At 42.3% G+C, this 20,414-nt stretch overlaps 1 protein-coding gene across 5 annotated transcripts in view; it reads left to right on the top strand.

Annotated features, from left to right (window-relative positions):
- The window catches only part of Lrig2 (leucine rich repeats and immunoglobulin like domains 2), a 99,950-nt gene extending 81,867 nt beyond the window's left edge, over positions 1 to 18,083 (top strand). For 4 of the 5 annotated variants that reach the window (XM_070006476.1, XM_070006474.1, XM_070006473.1 and 1 more), the window contains 6 exons: positions 1,002 to 1,322; positions 2,848 to 3,129; positions 5,056 to 5,505; positions 6,104 to 6,253; positions 9,869 to 10,159; positions 13,513 to 18,083. In XM_070006476.1, the coding sequence (XP_069862577.1) occupies positions 1,002 to 1,322; positions 2,848 to 3,129; positions 5,056 to 5,505; positions 6,104 to 6,253; positions 9,869 to 10,159; positions 13,513 to 13,700 (1,682 nt within the window). In that variant the 3' untranslated portion in view covers positions 13,701 to 18,083. Of the gene's footprint in view, positions 1 to 1,001; positions 1,323 to 2,847; positions 3,130 to 5,055; positions 5,506 to 5,709; positions 5,809 to 6,103; positions 6,254 to 9,868; positions 10,160 to 13,512 lie in introns of those variants that run through there. The other variant, XM_070006477.1, reaches the window with a different exon arrangement.
- The last annotated feature ends 2,331 nt before the right edge of the window (positions 18,084 to 20,414 follow it).

Raw genomic sequence — 20,414 nt, 5'->3', positions numbered from 1 at the left:
AGACAGTGTCGAGGCCCTGAGTTCAATCCCCAGGACCAACATTTTTTTAAGAAAGCATTTTTAGTAGATCTTGAAAAGTGCCACTAGGAATTTTTAAGTACCACCAGTAATGCTGTAATGCACTTGTATAACCATGTACTAATTCGTGTATTTTGTATTTGTTGTTAATATGAAGGAGTTGTAGAGAGCATGTTTTGTAAGACTAGAATGGCAGAGTTTTGGGGGAGGTTATGGGAGTCATGGATAAAGGTGGCTTTTGTTCTAGCACTTAACCTTTTAGGTACATATCTAAACTGCTGACTTAAATGTCCTTTCAAGTGTAGTGTGTGATGACTGATTCTTAGCTTTATGTAGTACAGTTGTCCCTCAGTATCCACAGAAGGCTGGTTCCAGGACCCTCTATGGCTACCAGACCTCACAGATGCTCAGGTTTCTAATATAAAGAATGTTGTATTATAGATAACCCATGTACATTCTTCTGGATACTTTAGGTTATGTCTAGGTTGCTTATAATCTCAGTGTAAATGCTATATAAGTAGTTGTTAAACCATACTGCTTGGGGCTGGAAGGTGGCTCAGTGGTAGAGTGCTCTCCAATTAACTACTCAAAAACCAGAAGTGGTGCTGTGGCCCAAGGATAGAGTGCTAGCCTCAAGCAAAAGAAGCTCAGGACAGCGCCCAGGACCAGAGTTCAAGCCCCATGACCCACTCTACCCACCCCCCCCCCAAAAAAAAAAGTATTCTAAGCAAGACAGCAGTGAGGATAGTAGGAAAAAAAAGCCGCATCTTAAGATTAGGTTCTGCCTCAATACAGTGTCTTGAAGGAAGCTGTTTGACTTTTCTGGACTTTAAACAAGGGCATTAGACTCTACTTCTAGTATATCCTTCTGCTTCAATATGCTACTCACTATATAAACAGAATTACAGTTTTACAGTCTTTACAGTTGAACATAAAGCAAAACTAAGTCCCTGACCTGGCTGCCTGTTGGGGTTTTCCCTCAGATGATTTTCTCAAGCCACAGATAAGAACGCATCCCGAAACCACAGTCGCCCTAAGGGGCGTTAACGTGACGCTGACCTGTGCCGCAGTGAGCAGCAGCGACTCACCCATGTCTGTCATGTGGCGCAAGGACGGTGAGATCCTGTGTGATGCGGACGTGGAGAATTTTGTGCGCTATCAGCAGCAAGCTGGGGAAGCTCTGGAGTACACCAGCATCTTGCATCTTCTTGGGGTGAACTTCACAGAGGAAGGAAGATACCAGTGCATTGTTACTAATCACTTTGGCTCTAATTACTCTCAGAAAGCTAAACTGACTATAAATGGTAAGGAGTTACACTGATTTTTTTTCTTGACTTTAGAAGGGTTTTTCATGTCCAGTTTTTAAATTTCTTGATCAAGAAAATTTTGAGGAAGAATCTTATTGTCTTGACAAAGACTGAGGTGCGATTTTTGGATTTAGCTGATTTACCCTCAAGTAAATGGATCTTTGGTTGAAGGATACAGTCCATTGCCCTAGGAAATGAGTTAATTCCACTTGATCTGTGCTTTTGAAATTTTCAGTTTTCTCTCCAAAACCTGTGAAAACTATGAAATTCATTTCTAATGCTGTTCACAGAGATTCTACTGTCTGAGAATATTTAAGATATTTCTGGGTCCAGTGGTCATTATTATTTTCTCAAATGTAGCTACATAGTCTTTTTTTTCTGTTTGAGACTGGGACTCAAACTTGGTAGCTGACACTTTAACTCATTGGTTGGCACTCCACCACCTAAACCACATCTTCAGTCCCCATAGGATCATTCTTTTTTTGGGGGGGGAGGTGGTCCGATCGTGGGGCCTGGACTCTGGGCCTTGGCGCTGTCCCTTAGCTCTTCAGCTCAAGGCTAGCACTCTACCACTTGAGCCACAGCACCACTTCTGGCTTTTTTTCTTTTTGCTTATGTGGTGCTGAGGAATCAAACCCAGGGCCTCATGCATGCAAGGCAAGCGCTCTACCACTGAGCCACCTTCCCAGCCGGAGTACATTTCTTATCAAGCATTGTAGCCTCCTCTGTTTCCCTTCCCATCCCATCCCATCCTCCCCGTGCCCCCTACCCAATTCTTTTCCCACCCTCCCCCACCAAAGTTGTAAAGTTTGTTTTCCACATAACGACTTGTACATCTCATTGTTGCAATGGATCCACCTTTAAGGATCATTTCTTAAATGAGGAGTCTTTTTGCTGAAACCAAAAAATCCTCTTCAAAATGATCAGATTTCTTTTGCCTATCAGATTGTATAAATACATTTTAGACTTTGTGCAGCCAAAAGTTATACTTCCATCTTGCTGCTTTGATTTTGAATGTTTTTAAAGCATAACAAAATTAAAAATATGGAGTTCTCTTGACAACTGTTGCTAGTTTAGAAAGTATTGTTGGCTTCTTAATTAAGGGAGTATATAGGGAATTTAGGGCCAGGTGCTGGTGGCTCATGCCTGTAATCCTAGCTACTCAGGAGGCTGAAATCTGAGGATCATGGTTCAAAGCCAGCCTGGGCAAGAAAGTCCATGAGATTCTTTATCTCCAATGAATCATCAGAAAACTAGAAGTGGCTCTATGACTCATAGTGGTAGAGTGCCAGCCTTGGTCAAAAGAGCTCAAGGACAGAGCTTGGGCCCCACAACCAACAACAACAACAAAAAGGTAAAGCTGTCTTCACTATCAATCCAGAGAGCGTGTCTTCGCAATAGAATGGGACGTCACAGTAGTTGCTGTTTTGCCTATTGGATTCCTGTGTGTGTCTGTCTGTCTCTCTTGCCCCCTACCTACTTTCTCTTGATCGTCTTTTTTTTTTTTTTTTTTTCGGAACAGAGATGCCAACTTTTCTGAAGATGCCAATGGATTTAACTATTCGCACTGGTGCCATGGCCAGACTAGAATGTGCTGCCGAGGGACACCCTGCCCCTCAGATCTCCTGGCAGAAGGATGGTGGTACTGACTTCCCTGCAGCCCGAGAAAGACGCATGCATGTCATGCCTGAGGACGATGTCTTCTTCATTGCCAATGTGAAGATAGAAGACATGGGCATCTACAGCTGTATGGCACAGAACATAGCAGGAGGCCTCTCAGCCAATGCCTCGCTGACAGTGTTAGGTGTGTTCCCTGCTCTGTTTGGGCTTTTGAGAACTACTCTTGGGCTTAAAATTAAAACACAGTTTTGAGATTTTGGTTGTGATTCTTACCTTCTTAATTTTGTCATTAACACGATTCTCTCTGCTTTGGAAGTTAGTGAGTCAGATAACTTAAACCTAGGAGATGTTATAGGTCAGTTACAGATCTTTGCCCAGAATTCAGATTTCTTTATCACTTTATCTTTTAAGTCTCCATTTACAAGATTTCTACTTCATTTTTTTTTTTCTATTCAGTGCGTTTACTTTTTTTTCCTGAGAAGTATCCTAATCATTTTATAGTGCTTTGTAGAGAATCTAGGAAAACTATTTTTCCTAGTTAAATAATTTAATATTAAAAAAAATCTGTCTTCTGATAAGATTTTTCTGTTTCCCCTTCAGTGTGCTTGTCAGAATCTTATGTTCTGTTAAAATGTCTTTTCTTTGCTTTCTTTGCTTTCTTTCTTTCCTTCCAGTTTATTTTTGAGTGGTTAATTGGAGATAAGAGTCTCCTGTCTGCCCTGCTTGGGAACTGTCCTGTCAAGGCTGGCTCCCACCCCAAATCCTCAGATCTCAGCCTCCTGAGTAGCTAGGAGTACAGGCAGGAGACTGGCGCCTAGCCATTTTTTTCAAGCTAAAATATCTTAAGTCCTCCCTCCCTCTCTCCCTTCCCTTCCTCCCACCCTGCCTCCCTCCCTCTCTCCCCCCTCCCTTCCTTCTTTTCTTCCCTCCCTCTCTCCATCCTTTCCTCCCTCCCTCTCTGCTTGCTTGCTTGCTTGCTTCTTGTCTCTCACACTCTTATTAAAATTATTTTCCTGGAACTCATATCCAAGGCAAATTCTGCTTATTGATTCTTTATTTCCCTAGATGCCAGGGGTTTTGCTTTATTATTTTGTTGAAGTTTGTTACTCAAAATGTGGAGGCAGTTTAATTCCAGCCTAAGCTACTTAACAAGATCCTGACTAAAAAAGGACAGCACCATCAAATGTTTGCTAGGAGCACAGTTCAGGTGATAGATCATTTCACTAGCATGCGTAAGGCCCTGGGGAAAAAAGCTTGTTATTTAAAAATGTTACAAAAAATTAAGTCTCTCAAAAACCATTCAAGATTTTAAACATATTCTGTCTATTGCATTTAATATTGTAGTACATAAAGTCTTCATAAAAATACTATGTAGCTACTATCATAGTCATTTTTCTGGTAGATTTTCACATTTCCTTTTTAAAAATGTATTGAGTTACTAAATTATTGAGACAAGATTTATGGTTTTGTTTTGTTTTCACAGTGCTGGGAATCATGAACAAAGCCTTATTTATCTTGGGCAAATGTTGTACCATTAAAATGTACTTGCAGCCCCAGATTTAGATTATTTTTTGCTTTTTGAGGGAGTGTACTGGGGATTGAACCCAGGATCTCATGCATGCTATGCAAGTATTCTGCTACAGCTCTGAGATCCTCATCCTTTTTCACTTTGGTTTTAGACAGGATCTTGGTTAGTTGTCAAGACTGTTTTAGCCTCATATGTGTCTGGGATTACAGGTGTGGATATCCAACTCAGATGTAGATTGTGGGGCCTGAACTTTGGGCCTGGGCGCTGTCCCTCAGCTCTTCATTCAGCTCAAGGCTAGTGCTCTACCACTTGAGCCACAAAGTCACTTCCGGCTTTTATTCTGCTTGTGTGGTGCTGAGGAATAGAACCGAGGGCCTCATGCATGAGGGGCAAGCACTCTACCACTGAGCCACCTTCCCAGCCCTTTTTTGAGACTTTTTAAAAATGAATTATTAACTCCTAATTGTCCCATGAGTATACAGAACTACACATACCACCACACTTTCAGCAATGTCATTCAGTAGGATTTTAAGAATAAAGTTGTCTTAAGTTGACTTGTTTCGCTTCCATCCTTCCTCTTAGAAACACCTTCATTCATTCGCCCTCTGGAGGATAAAACAGTGACCCGAGGTGAGACAGCGGTGTTACAGTGCATAGCTGGAGGGAGCCCAGCCCCTCGCCTCAACTGGACAAAAGACGATGGGCCACTGCTGGTCACCGAGCGACACTTCTTTGCCGCGGCCAACCAACTTCTCATCATTGTAGATGCTGGGCAAGAAGACGCTGGGAAATATACCTGCATTTTGTCTAACACCCTTGGGACAGAACGCGGCCATATTTACCTAAATGTCATTTCGTCCCTCAATTGTGACTCTTCTCAGAACAGCCTTGGGCATGAAGATGATGGCTGGACCACAGTTGGCATTGTCATCATTGTTGTGGTGTGCTGCGTGGTGGGCACCTCCGTGATCTGGGTCATTGTTATTTACCACATGAGGAGGAAGAACGAAGACTATAGCATCACAAACACAGGTGAGTATTGCCCAGTGGCCACCTTAGGCTTGAACTGGGGTCCTGTCGTGCAGTGTCTCCTGACATCTCAGGGGGTTTCCTGGTAAATGTTCACTTCCTTGATATGACAGAACCTCTTTGGGGGAGTAATTTTAAAACTTTGCAAACCCCTTCCCTCTCCCAAAAAATGCGTTTATAAATGTGCTATAAATTCATCTTTTTTAGTGCATGTGGTTCAGTCCCATCATACTTTTGCTATAAGGAACAGTGTTCTCCCTAAGATGAGAAGATACCCAGCAAGATAGATTGAGAAAGTGACTGGAGGTCAGGTTTTAGTTTTTCCCTTTTTTGGGGTCAGGGTGGGGGATTCGGCGTGGGGAGGTGTGTGGGTCTGCACATGCTAGGCAAGCATGTGCCATGATGCTTTACCCAGCCCTCACTGTACTTCTAAAGTGAAACTTGAAGACAAAGTCTAGTAAAATCTAGTCTTAGAAAAAGTATAAAGAACTATTGTGGTCCCAAGTCTGTACCTTTTCCTGGCCAAATACAAATTTGTAAAATTGTCTTTTTCATGTTGGCTTCAACTGCCTAACTTTGAGACTAAATGTCTGTTTTCCAGAGGAGCTCAATCTGCCTGCAGACATTCCCAGCTACTTGTCCTCCCAAGGAACACTGTCCGAACCCCAGGAAGGCTACAGCAGCTCTGAGGCTGGCAGTCACCAGCAGCTCATGCCTCCTGCCAATGGGTTTGTACATAAAAGCACTGACGGTAAGGATTTTCTAGTTCGTTACAGTTTTACCCTATTCCATTGTATTTCTCAGTGTGTAGTTTCTCCATTAACCTATGCCAGTACTTTTACAGTGAGACACCTAGTAAAAAATACCTAGCCTCACGCAAAATAGATGCAAATTTGACTAAATTCTTAAGAAAACGATATAGTAAGTACAAGTACATGATTTGTTATAGATTGAATACAGAGCCAAAGCTCCTAAATCTCTCTTAGGGAAGGAAGGGGAGGGTCTAGGAATTATTTTCAAAAATCTCTTCTTTTAATTCCCCTGCTGATAAGTAGCTATGTAAAGTTTTTTTTCTTTTTTTTAAATACTTTTTTATTGTAAAAATACTGTACAGAGAGGTTACAGTTACATGAGTAAGGTAATGAGTACATTTCCTGTTGAGCATTGTTACCCTGCCTTTGTTTTTCCCCTATTATCCCTTTCCTCCCCAATCTCCCCAACTTCTCCCTCCCCACCACCACCACCAAAGTTGTAAAGTTCATTTTCAAAATAGTATTAGACTTTTATTTTTTGTGCACAGCTGGCGTTTGAACTCAAGGGTTCTTTTTTTCCTGGAGCTTTTTCACTTAAGGCTGGCATTCTACAACTTGAGCCACACCTCCACTTCTGGCTTTTTGCTGGTTAATTGAGATATTGTCTCTTGGATTTGTGTTACTGGTCTGGCTTCAAACCATGATACTCAGGTCTCAGCCTCTTGAGTATTTTAGGATTATGGGCATAAACTACTGGTTCTCAGTGGACTAGTTTCTGCTTTAGATTCTTCGTTTCCTACTTACTGGCTGAGTAATTTCAGTCAAGATCTTCAGTTAATCACCTTCATTGTTCCTCTAGCTAGGAATGCATTGTGAATTATGTGTAGAATGAGTTAGCATGTACAACTGTTCGAACAGTGTCTGGCATAGGGGGAATGTTCACTAAGAGTTATCTTTTGTTTTTTCAAATTCTTTATTGTGACTAAGTGATTACATAGTTTCCTAAATTTCACAGTATTGTGGGATAGTGATGCTTAGTTAAAGTCACAAACACATTCTAACTTTCATGTGGCAAATTGTCTATAACATTTATGAGTTCTATGAGCTTTGCAATACAGTTATTTCTTCCACATTGGGTGATATGTACATTTCTTTTGTTTTGCATAGCATCACCTGTTCCCTCTTTCCCACTCGTTCCCTCTGCCATTGAGTTGCTTAGTTCATTTTGATCAAAGTCCAGTGCAGCTGATGGGTCCTGCTGTTGTATGTTTTTCCCTGATTCCCTCTAGTTCTGTGTCGTCCTCCTGGTTTCCCTCCAGTGTGCACATATATACCATATATGTGATCAGTAGCATGGGGTTATTTAGTAGTGATTCAACCAGATGAGTGAAAGTCCTTTGTTTCTTAAGCCTTGTTAATTTTGTAGCATCACCTTACGTTTTGGACTTATCAGGGAGACCATGTACCGTTTGGCTCTTTGCTCTTCTTGGCTTACCTCACTCAACACGATTTCTTCTAGCTCCATCCATTTCCCTGAAAATGTCATTAAAAATTTTGTCCTTTCTAATGACTGCATGATATTCCATTGTGTATAGATACCACAATTTTTTGATCCATTCATCTGTGGTGGGACATCTGGACTGTTTCCATATCCTAGCTATTGTGAACAGTGCTGCAATAAACATGGAGGTACATGTGTCCTTGTATACTGGTTCCTGTTTTTCAGGATAGATGCAAGAAGTAGTATGACTGGGTCATAAGGGAAATCAATATTTAGCTTTCTGAGGACCATCCTGACTGCTTTCCAAAGTGTTCGTATAAGTGTACATTCCCACCAGCAGTGTAATAGGGTTCCTCTTTCTCTGCATCCCCTCCAATATGTGTCGTTGGCTGACTTGAGGATGTGGTCCATTCTTGACTGGGGTAAGGTGGTATCTCAGGGCTGTCTTTATTTGCATTTCCTTTACAACCAAGGATGGTAAACATTTCCTCATGTGTTTCTTTGCCATTTTTATCTCTTCTTCTGAGAAGTCTCTCTTTAGTTCACTTGCCCATTTAGTAATTGGTTTGTTAGGTTTGGTAGGGATTAGTTTCTTGAGTTCCCTATATATACTGGAGATTAACCTCTTGTCTGATATATTGCTGGTAAATATTTTTTCCCAGTTAGTTGGTTGTCTTTCTAGCTTGGTTGCTATAGCTAAACTTTATTTTAAGGTAGTCCCATTTGTCAAGTCTCTCTCCAATTTGTTGTGACCCTGGGACTCTGTTCAGGAAGTTCCTGCCTGTGCCTATAAGTTCAAGCGTCTCTCCTACTGTGTCCTGCAGTAGTTTCAGAGATTCATGTTTGATGTTAAGGTCTTTGATCCGTTTTGAATTGATGTTGGTGCATGGTGATAGACTGGGGTCACTTTTAGTTTTCTGCACGTGGAGCTATGTAAAATTTAAATAAAACAGACCATCAGAGATGTGAAAAATGTTCTCAGTACTACCTCTCACCCTTCCCTGCTTCTCCTGCCTCACACGGGAAGGTCAATTTGATTGCTAACTAGTTCTCTTTCTAGCTTTGTGACCAAGAGCAAGTTACTTAAGACTTTAGTTTGTTCTTTATTTTGGTTTTGTTTTTGAGATAGGGTCTTGCTGTATAGATCAGTCCAGCCTCAAACTCTTGACTTGCCTGCCTGCTCCCTCTGAGTGTTGGGATTATAGGCATGTACCACTGTACCTGGCTGGTTTGCTCATTTTAAAACAAAGAAACAATACTCCATTCAGCATTTCCTCCAAGATTGTTACAGCTATTTTCAACACATCCTTGTACATCAAATACAGTACAAATGATTTGCTCTTCAGAGATGTCTTTAGTCTTTTAGCTTTTCAAAGGAAAAGGAAAATATCTGAATTTTAATAGATTATCTTTGAAATCTGTGAGAAATGTTACTATATTGCTCAAGCTGGCTTCAGACTTGCCCTCCTCCTGTCTCAGCCTCCCTAGTGCTGGGTTTGTCTCCTGTTTAGAAGTTCTGTTGCTTGATGATGAGTGACTTTTTCTTTAACACAGTCATTCCTTTTTGTTTTCAAGTCACCCACACATCGTCCAGCTGGATTCTTGACTAGGGGTATTTTTAGCAGAGGTGTTGCTTCTTGACTCAAAATGTACCATGTCTCATGAAGCAAAGTCACCACTCTCTGTTCTCCACTTTAGTCTGCTTGGCCAAGCAGATGTCTTATAGCTCAGTGCCAGCCCTGCCTACGGTCTCTTGATCTGAGTTTGGCCCCTCCAAGCTGGACAGAGATGTTTTACCTTAGTACTTGAGAGCCTGGGCTCTAGAACATTAACCTGAGTATTGTAGCCCTTCCTCTGGCAGTATCTCCTTCAGTCAAGGTATTCCTCTGTCTGGTGGTCATGCCCAGTGTAGAATGAGGGTTGGGCAGCAGTACCAGCTTCATAAAGATATGTGAGGATGGCACAAGTTCATTCACAGTTCATTCACAGTTCCTTGATCCACAGACTTGAACTTCACTGCACTGGTCAGTAAGTGCATAGGAAATCCTGTGTTGACTGGCAACCACAGTCCATAATAGAAACATGTTGTGGCTCTTTCTTATGTGGTCCTCAGGTGGCCCTGGTACCCGGGTGATCTGCTCAGATTGTTACGACAACGCCAACATCTATGCAAGGAACCGCGAATACTGCCCCTATTCCTTCGTTGCTGAGGAAGACGTTCTGGACCACTCTCTCTCCAGCCTCATGGTGCAGATGCCCAAGGAGACATTCCTGTCACTTCCTCCCCAAGAGGTCCCTGCCCTGGAAAGCCTGATACCATCCATAGACAAAGAGCAGGCTGCCTTTCCCACCAACCACGAAAGGATGAGTGAGAAGAAACTTCCCTCCGTGCAGATGAGCAATGGTAACACAGGCTTTCCTAATTCTTTTGTTTGCTTGCTTTCACTTCTACCTAGGAGATTCCCTCCTTTTTCTGGGAAGTACTCTCATTTGAGAGGAAGCAAGTGAATTGGTATGACTAGAGAAATCACCACTGCTAACTGAACTCACATCTTTGAGTTAGGACATCTTCACCTGTGGGACAAGAATAGCTCTTGTAGAAATGACACTTATCTCCTGTCTTTAAATAATTGAGATTTGAAATGCTCATGACATCATCTGGTCATATTTGGTGAAGTTGTTGACTGAGAAGACTTGGAGATGTTCTCTTCGGTTCCTGTTGTATCTGGCCTGTTTGTGCATGTATGCATGAGGACCAAGGCGTGAACTCAGGATCTCCAGTCCTTGTTCAGGTCTCGCGGCTCAGTCTGGCATTTTGCTCTGTGCCACTCTTTTCTGGTTGACTGGAGATGGAGTCTTGAGAGCTTTTCTGCCTGAGCTGTCCAGAACACTGTCCTCTGGGTCAGACCCTCTCAGTCACTGGGTCACAGGTGTGCCAGTGGCACCTGGCATCGCTTGGCAGGTGTTCTCTTTCTTTTATGAAATATGGTTGGGACTCAGTGGAAGGGCAGTTTTGAGGTTGTGACTTATATGAGCCAGGGGAAGAAGTACTGTATATACAAATGGTGGTCACTCAGAGTGTCAGGCCAAGGGTCCTATTGAACTTGTCTTCTGACTGTCAAGGCTTTTTTTTTTTTTTTTTTTTTGTCAGTCCTGGGGCTTGAACTCAGGGCCTGGGTGCTGTCCTTGAGCTTTTGCTCAAGGTTAGCCTTCTACCACTTGAGCCACAGTGCCACTTTTGGCCTTTTCTGTGTATGTGGTACTGAGGAATTGAACCCAGGGCTTCCTGCATGCTAGGCAAGCACTCCACCACTAGGCCACATTCCCAGCCCGACTGTCTAGGCTTTTATTGGCTGTTATTTCCTGGTATATCAGAGCATGGAAAATAAGCCAGAGGGTAAGAATTACAGGTTTTCAGAGGAAGGTAAAGAATATGGTGGTACTTAGCAGCAATAAGTGATTAACACAAGACTTAAGATGTGCTCTGTTGTTCTTAAGAGACCAACTCGGAAGAGTTCTAAAGAAAATATAGGTCAGAGAAAAGTACTGCTAGTGAAGTCAGTTTCTTTTTTTTAGGTAGATTAGGGCAGTACGAAGGTTTGAACTTGGGAACTTGGGCTTCTTAGGCAAGCACTCTACCACCTGAGCTGTGCTTCCAACCCTGTCTCCAGTGGTTATTTTTGAGGTGGTCTTCCTTCCCACGTGGGTGGCCTTTAAACTTTTAATTAATGTTGGGCACAGGCACAGGCCCTGTGTCCAGCTGCCCTCTGTGAAGATGGGGTCTTACAGACTTTTCTGCACAGGCTGGCCTGGAGCCATAATCCACCCCATTGCCGCCTCCCACACGGCTTAGGATGTCCCCACTGTGAGTTGAGGAGGGTTTTTTTCTGCCTGGGCTGGCCTCAAACCACAGTGCTCCCAGACTCAGCCTCCTGAGTAGCCAGGAGTTTAGGCATAAGCCACTAAACCCCAGATGAAGTTAGCCTCTTCATATTCAGGGTCCATAAAAGCAATTTACCATCATGAAATCCATCTTTCCACTTCCTAGAAGAGTTAAAGACTTAAGAAGAACCAAAGTGGGCTGTGAAGGTGGCTCAGTGGTAGAGCGCTTGCCTTGCATGCATGAGGCCCTGGGTTTGATTCCTCAGCACCACATAAGCAAAAAAAGAAAAAAAGCCGGAAGTGGCGCGGTGGCTCAAGTGGTAGAGTGCTAGCCTTGAGCTGAAGAGCAGAGGGACAGTGCCCAGGCCCAGAGTTCAGGCCCCATGACCAGACCCCCCCTCAAAAAAAAAAAAAAAAAAAGAACCAAAGTATAATGCATCTTTTAAAAAACATTTTCTTGGATGACTTAATTCTCAATCTAGTCTGAAGGAAAGTAGATCAGCAAATAAGAGTAGTTGGGTGATTGTCTCCTCTTTACCTCAGTGCTTTTGCTCTCGCTGTTTAAAGGTGTGGGCTAGGTTTGAGCATTACCTCAGAGCGTGTTTGCATTGCAGTCATGGGCAGGCAGCTCACCCCTGTAATCCCAGCGCTTGGTAGGCAGAGATCAGGATAACTGAAGGCAAAAACTTAGTGAGACTCCATCTCAACACAGTTAAGTCAGATGTGGTGGCACACATCTGTCTCAGCTAGACAGGAAGCATAGGTAAGAGAATTGTGGTCCAAGGACCCATTCAGGCAAAAAAATGTGAGATCCTGTATGAAAAATAACTAAAGCAAGCTGGGTGGCAGTGGCTCATGCCTGTAATTCTAGCTACTCAGGAGGTTGAGATCTGAGGATCGAGGTTCAAAGCCAGCCCTGGCAGGAAAGTCCATTGAGACTCTTACCTCCAGTTAACCACCAGAAAACCGGAAGTGGCACTGTGGGTCAAGTGGTAGAGTGCTTGCCTTGAGCTGAAGAGCTGAGGGATGGTGCCCAGGCCAAGAGTTCAAGCCCCATGATGGACAAAAAAAAAGAAAAAAGAAAGCAAAAGAAAGACTAGAGGTGTGGCTAAGTGATTGAGTGCCTGCTGAGTTCATACCCAATACTGCCAAAAAGAAATGCATTCATAATCCCACCCCAGACCTAATGAATCTGAGTCTACATTCTAATAAAACCCTCAAGTTATTCCTGTGCATATCAAGACTTCAAAAACCTACTTCCTTTTTACATTGATTTCATTTTTATTTGTGGGTGTTTATTTTTCAGATTAATTAGAGCTATAAAGTTAACATAACTCAGTAAGCAGTCCTTTGGAAAAGAGCTCATCACTCTGGTAAATAAATGAAGATGCATTTTTTTAAAACCAAAGTTCAGATAATCTGATATAATATAGGTGCTTTTTATTATTTGTTACTAATTGGTTCTTACATACTAGAATTTAGAAGAAATGATTGTTTATTTACAAAATGTGTATCATGGAATTTTCATGACAATATGTCTCTATAGTCATTTTCTTTTTGTGAAGAGTTCTTAAGTTTCAAAGCAGCAAAACTACTGACTTATAACGAAGAACATGAAATATATATAGTTTCAGGTTAATGGATTTGATAAAGAATAGTTTCAGTTTTTATTTCATTTTGTTTTAACTGTAGATAAGATATTTTTAAGTTTGTTTTTGTTTTTAATTGTGGCAGGTGTGCCTTTGATCTCATTGCCGTTAACTCAGGGATATCAGGTGTTATTTCTTTGAAGATTGGGTTAAAAGTCCATTAGCTTTTAGAAAATGAAATCTGAAATCATAATAACCACTGATAATTCTTGTTCTTTGTTCTCAGGAACAGCGCAGCGGCCTCTGTGGAACATAAACAGAGAACTAGGTCTACCTTCTCTCTCCTCCCCTCAGCCTCATCCAAAGGAGGGTCTGGCGGAGAGGGTCCCTGACTGTTCATCCTCCGTGGCGGCCCACAGGTTACACGATTTCAGTAGGACTCGAGCCATTCAAGATAGTTGTGAGGGCACTTGAAGCCCTCTCCAGGAAGAGAAGGGTCAGAAACTCTAATTAGTTTTGTATTTACTACCTCTGCGTCCGGAAGGAACCCCAAGGTCAGCTCTGGTCTTACCTTTGTTTCTGACCACACAGTGTAGGTCTGGCCGTTGTGCGAGCTTATTCCTGATGAAGGGAGGGAGTGGCTGGTAGATACATGGATCAAAGAGGAGTATTCGGGCAAATGTGCTTCCTGGTGGCTCCTGGGGTGTGCCCAGGTGTGCATTGCCCACCAGAAAGAGCACCATTGCTGCTTGTCCCAGTTCTAGAAGGATCCTGAGAAAACACTTCTACTTTGATGTTCTCTTTGCCTTCTGAGAAACAAAAATAACTTGGGAGCTCTCTGGAAGGCGAGTGTGACTGGAATTGTTGAGAGGTTTTAAGCAGACAGTTCAGACAAGGCTTTGATATTCAAGGTCTGCAGCAAGAATCCCAGGTTTGACCAGTTGATACCAGGTCAAAGGTTTTGTATTCCCTATTGCCTAGGGATGCTATTGTAAATATATGTGCATTTATAAATAATTTTTCTATTCATTGGCCTTGTGTGTTAGCTGAGATGTAAATACTTTTGATATGCCAAAACTACCACGTCTAGTTATATTGACATCAGCTTCTCAGATCACAGGTTTTGTAAAACGTAATGAGTTCTAAAAACATGCTTGTTTAGAAGTGGTATCTCTGACCACCTTGTGCATGGTTGATGGTTCACATGTGCCGTCATTTTCCAACCTCTGACAAGTGCCTGAACACTCCCTTTCTAGCCTAAAATGTCTTGCTCTTTCCCAGCCTGCAGCCTTGTCCCAGCAGAGTGAGCACAGAAGACCTGTGTGGAGACAGTTCCTTCAGCAAAGGACTTCCCTGACAAGGAAACCAAAGATTCGCTTCCTTTCTGGGTTTCTCCTGTTTCTTATAGTCTTCTGATGGGCAGACATCTTGGGAAAGGAAGAATGCTCTTGGGAATAGAGGAATGTACAGAAACTCCTACCTGTACTAGAAAGCTTGGGAGTGACCCTTGTGTTGTATAACTGATTGTTTAAGCCACAGAGTTTTTTTTGACTTTTGATAGCAAAGAGCTTTATGTAAGCATAGAACTTAACACTAACAAAGTATAATGGACTAATGTTCTTTCTTTGTGCTTTCCGATTTCCTCACATAGGCTACTGTTAGTTCTGTCCTCTAAATTGAACATTAGTTACTAGACAACTGCAGTCTCTTAGACATAAAGATCTGTTTGTAAGTCTTCATGCATTTTTCAGGATTTAAGCTCTCACAGTTTCTCAGCTTTCTGTCAGAGGGCTTAGCTGGATTTCATACTTACATTTAATCCTGAGGTTTTTCTCCATGTACGTCAGTACTTCTTTGGCTGTTAATACTGCTGCACTCTCTGTGTCACCTTTGAACTGTCAATTTCTGTCCATTTTTACTTTGAATTTCTTACATATGACAGTTTGCCTATGCCTTTGATCTGGCACATGGCAGGGTGAGTTCTTTTACTTCCTTAGGCCCCATCTTTCTCATTTATGAAATGAAGCATTTTGCTAGATGCTCTAAAGCCCTCTCCAGCTGAAACGTTCTATGAATGTGCAGTTCCCTCCAGAGTCAGAGGATTATGCTACTTTCATAAAAGGCTGCTTTCACCAAGTATATGTTAGCCGAGAATGAGAGTGATGCTCGCTCTAACTTGAGCCGGATTTATTTCCTCCATAGCAGAAGCCGTGGTCTAAGAAACACTGGCCACTGCTCCCTAGAGCAGCAGGTCCGAGAGTCGGTGGTAGTGGCACACAGCACCATAGCCCTGGAATCAGCTGAGAGGTGGGCCCCTGATGGTGCACTCAGCCCTGCTTGCACATGGTCAGACAGGTTTTCCTGTGTGCAGAAGGAAGTAGACGTTCTGCCAGACATCACACCCTGGCAGAAAACAGGCTGTGAACCAGTGCTTTAGCACCTGCATCCATCCCTGCTGACAGAGGTCCTCTGGCCAGAGGCGTGTGTGTGTGCTCCCACATTACATCACCTAGATGGCTAAAACCCCTTCCCAGATAACCCTCACTTGTAGGAATGACTAGTCGGGAATCAGTTTATATGAGAAGAGCCTACCTCTCTGGTCTTACATTATTAATAATAATCCTAGGAAAAGGAATTCCTTTTCAAATATGCATACATTCAAATTTGCATACACATTTGACCAAGGGTACACTTTACTTAATGGGACTGGGGGCTTATTAGTAGTACAACGCTTGCCAGTGCTAAGGTAATCGGGGACATATGCAGAGTAAGGCAAAATGAAATGAAGTGAAATACTCCGTTACACTTCAGTACATACATAATCTTGATTTGTGCACCTCTTATATTGATTTTCTAAGTCTCCCTGTAAGGAGAAAATGCATTTTCATTGAGCTCCACCCCTAACTGGATCTATAGCTAAGCCATTGGCTCTGCACCTGGTGATTTGTAAGTGCTCTGGTACAAACTGATGACCCAAATAAGAAAGGAGTATCCAAACCTCAGTTGCCCCTAACATCCACCTCAGCATGCTTTATATCAGCCTATCTGTGATGCAGCCTTTGTGCCCAAAATGAGTGCCTGCACATTGCCCACCAAGGGGATGCAAAAGAAACAACATTTAAATACATTTGCCTGTGAAAAGGGTGTTGATAGAAGTCTGCTGCGAGGTTATAGATGACAGGAGTCATCTATCGGGCGGTGAGTATAGACTCAATAACTATTAGCTATCAATTACATTGATCTAATAATTGGAGTAATCAACCTTTTGGGAGAAAGTTACAGAAGCTAGATAATTATCTGCTACTAATGTCAAAGAGATTTTGTGGCCTATAATCCTATACTCAGGAGGCTGAGGTCTGAGAATCTTAGTTTGAAACCAGCAGGGACAGAAAAGTCCATTGAGACTGTCATCTCCAACTAACTAGTAAAATGCTGGAAGTAGAGGTGTGGCTCAAGTGGTAGAGCACTGGTCTTGATCAAAAAAGCTAAACAAAGAGCTCGAGGCCCTGAGTTCAAACCCCAAGACCGGCAACATAAAAAGACTGACTCGACAAAGAGCTTTGGCCTATGTTCATGACTGAAGACATTAATTTATGGGCTTATTCTTGCAAAGAAATCTAAAATTATTAACATAAATGGCATTACTATAATTTGAAAAAAATTCAAAGCCCATATTCTATTGTAGCTCTCCCTTTTCTACTTTTTGATATTTTCAGCCTTGTGTTTGCTGAGCTATGGGACTAGTTGGGATGGATTATAATTATGGTGTTTATTTTTATACTTAATATTTTACCTCACTGTGATAATATGGCCTTTTCTGGTAATTCTATCCACAGAAATGCCAGACAAACAATGGAACAGATCGAATTGATAGATATCTTATCCCCCACCACTCCCCAGGTGCTGAGTGTTGAACCCAAGGCTTCTTTGAGGCCAGGCATATGCCGGTCCCTTGAGTTGTGTCCTTGAGTTTGCTGTCATTTTAACTAACATCTTATGTCTTCTCACTTTGCTTTTTCCATGCAAAGATTATAGGTATAATTGGGGAAACCATTAGACCTTACAAGGTTGAGCTAAGGATTTTTATTTATTTATTTGGCAACCTGAGAGTAACTTTTTTGATTATGTGGTATTTATTCAAGTTTGACAGGTATGCCCTCTCCCTTCTACCTAAACTACTTTTTGGGAATGTAATCAAAATCAACAACAGCCTTGATTCTATTTTTCTCTTTTTTGGACAATTTCCTGGTTCACTGACAGAAGTAACAAGTTCTGAATTAAGGAGTAGATTATGCACTGGTCATAAAACATCTGAAATCAATACAAGAATCATCTGGAGTTTTTCTGAGAATCTAGAAGACTTGTGGGAGATGAGAAAGAAAAGGGTGTGTGTGTGACCTAGGCCTTGTATTTCAAGAGTTAATATCTGGACCCATTGTTGGGATTGTATGTTGCTTCACAGAGGTTCTGATAGCCCAGGTGAAGAAGAAACACTTGACTTGTCTCTGCCTGTTAGGGGTATAAGGAGGAAAGTGGTCTTTTACCACCAGGAACAGTTTTGAAACAAATTGACCTGCAGGTGGGTAAGGGCTCTCTTAGCTACGCATTGCGATCTCTTCATTCATGGGAAGGGTTACTGCCACCCTCTACTTTACTTTGGTTCCACTTTTTTCCTTCCTAGAGTATGTCAGTCTGAAAAACCCCAGTATTAACCATGTCCAAAGGGAAGTAGAGGCCAGGCTGTTCAGCTTGTCCCTTCCCTGCATCATCCAGAAGAATGTAGATTATAGGGTGTGTATTCGTCCACTTGTCTGTCTACTGTAATGTCTCAATAAAGCTTACATATGATCTCCTGTCTTCCTGTGTGAGTTTGCATCCTTTTGAGAGAATCTTCAGAGTGGAGCAAACTAAAACTAGAAGAACTGCTCTCTAGTTCTTGCTGAGTGATAGGAGACTTGAGCTGTGACCGGCTGTGCCCTGGACCAAGCGCTGGGACACCACTATGTGTTCTGGATGTCCTTGTAGTGCAGTCTTGGGAGACGCCCAGAAACGAAGGTACTTCATGCTTCATGAGAAGGGAGTCATGGTATTTTTTGCACAGAGATGAGCCCAAAGGCAACATTTTTATTTTAACTTGACAAATGTTACACTGACACTTGAATGTCCGTATATAACTTTATAACCCTGCCAACTCAGGGGGCTGACCCCTTCACAAAAGCCAACTCTGAAGACAGAGCTCGTAATTCCAGTCTTGTGTCCATCTGCATTTTATTCCTTATGAGATCCTTTCCATAGACATTATTTTGTTTGAATCTCAATAAAAATCTTAGCATTATTGGGTATAATTTTAATCGGTATATTTTGTAGTTAAAGGAAACTAACTCAGTGTAATTAATACATCTCTGGTGTTAAAGCTTTTGGACAATGAATTGAGAATTTGAATCCGGATTTCCTGACTGGGACACAGGGGTTTTCACCCTGATCCTTTCTAGCTCAGGAATACAGAATGGTTCCAGCATGAACATTTTAACCAGAAGGTACTTCTCTGGAAGTTAACTTTCTCTAAATTGCTTATGGGAAAATAGGACTACCATTTGTGTTCTCGTATAAAGTAAAATACAGAACGAAACAAACACTATGGTTTTGTTTTTCATAAAATAAATGAGCATGGAAACCTAAAACTACTGATGATAAAACGCCCAAATTTGCATAACTAGTAGAGAACCAGGAGCTGAAATTACATCATGACCTCAAACCACAACTTCTTTCTTTAAGGGAAGTAAGATTTTTGTCACATTTTGTCACTAGCAAGCTTTTATTTATTTATTTTTGGCTGACTTGTTTCCCTCCCCCATCCTCAAAATCATGTTGGTGCCTACTTCAAAATATTAGTCATATTTCATGGGAAAGGGAATATTTCTGACTTCTAAAAGAGTTCTTAGAACTTGAATACTCTTGAGAAGTAACATTACTAACACACTCTAAAGAGGTAACTAAGTTGAGCTGGTCTGACTGTTGCCTTCTAAGAAGAGAGGCTTGCACAGCAGACGTGGGGTACAGGGAAGATGGCTGAGCACATGGGCAGGTGGAGAAGGTGGCCCCTGCTAGCCAGACCAGTTCACACAGTGCTTGGGACTCCTTGCTTCCAGAACTCTGGGGAGAGGGAGAGTTGAAGCCACCCAGGCTATAGGATGTTTTTGGCAGATCTGGCAAACTAAACAACCCCAGCAGGCTAGTTTTGGTTTTGGTATTTTTTCCCCAGATGTATTGACTTGTGCTGAACCCTGGTGACCCACATCTGTAATCCTACCTCTCAGGACCCTGAGCTCTGACAATCACAGTTCAAAGCCAGCCTAGACAGAAAAGCTCATGAGACTTCAGGGAACCACCAAAAAAGCCAGAAGTGGAGCTGGCTCAAGCAGTACCAGTCTTGAGTGAAAAAGCTAGGGGACAGTGCTAGGTCCTGAGTTCAAGCCCTTGTGTCAATACACACAATAAATTGTCTCAGGTTATGCAACTAGCCTGTGTTCAGATTTGTACAGGTCAGGATGGTTGTGCAAATGGTGGAAGGTACTGTGGGTGATGAGGTCTGAGGTCTGAGGAGAGAAGACATGAGCATGCTGCTGGCAGCCTTGCCACTCTGACCCATCCCTAGGCCTCCAGAATTTCAAAGACATCTGCAACTCTGAGCCAAGCTTGGCCAAAAGCAGGAAGCCCTGGTGTAAACAAGTGTGTCAGGGGCAGAGAAGCAGGCAGGACACTTGAAGCACTCAAGTGAGCTTTTTTTTTCTTGCAAGGAGAAACCAGATTTTGATTCTGTCCATAGAATCCCGAGTGGGAGTAGTTTCATTTTGTCTCTTCTAAAATGCTCCATCAAAGCCACCAAATTCCTCAGTCTTGAAAACACTGGAGACATGGTTACAGTTGGCAGTGGTAGACTAGCTTGAGTTACTTATTTTTTGGAGCCAGTTCCTGAGATGCGTTGAGCATGTATATTATCTGTGTGAGTGGCTCGTGTGGGGAAGAAGCTCTTCCTGGCGTGGGTCATTGCTGCTCACTGGATCTGTTCTTCATGTATGGATCAGGGTATCTCAGCAATGACACAGATGCACTGAATAAATAAAATTCACCTTGAATTTAACTCATGTGTGATGTTGAGAACTGTGGCAAGGAGGGGGGTGGTACTGG

This window comes from Dipodomys merriami, unplaced genomic scaffold (assembly GCF_024711535.1).
Source record: "Dipodomys merriami isolate MVZ:Mamm:240054 unplaced genomic scaffold, mDipMer1.0.p SCAF_7, whole genome shotgun sequence".
In the NCBI taxonomy this organism is placed as follows: Eukaryota; Metazoa; Chordata; class Mammalia; order Rodentia; family Heteromyidae; genus Dipodomys; species Dipodomys merriami.
This window is presented reverse-complemented; position numbering and strand designations above follow the sequence as displayed.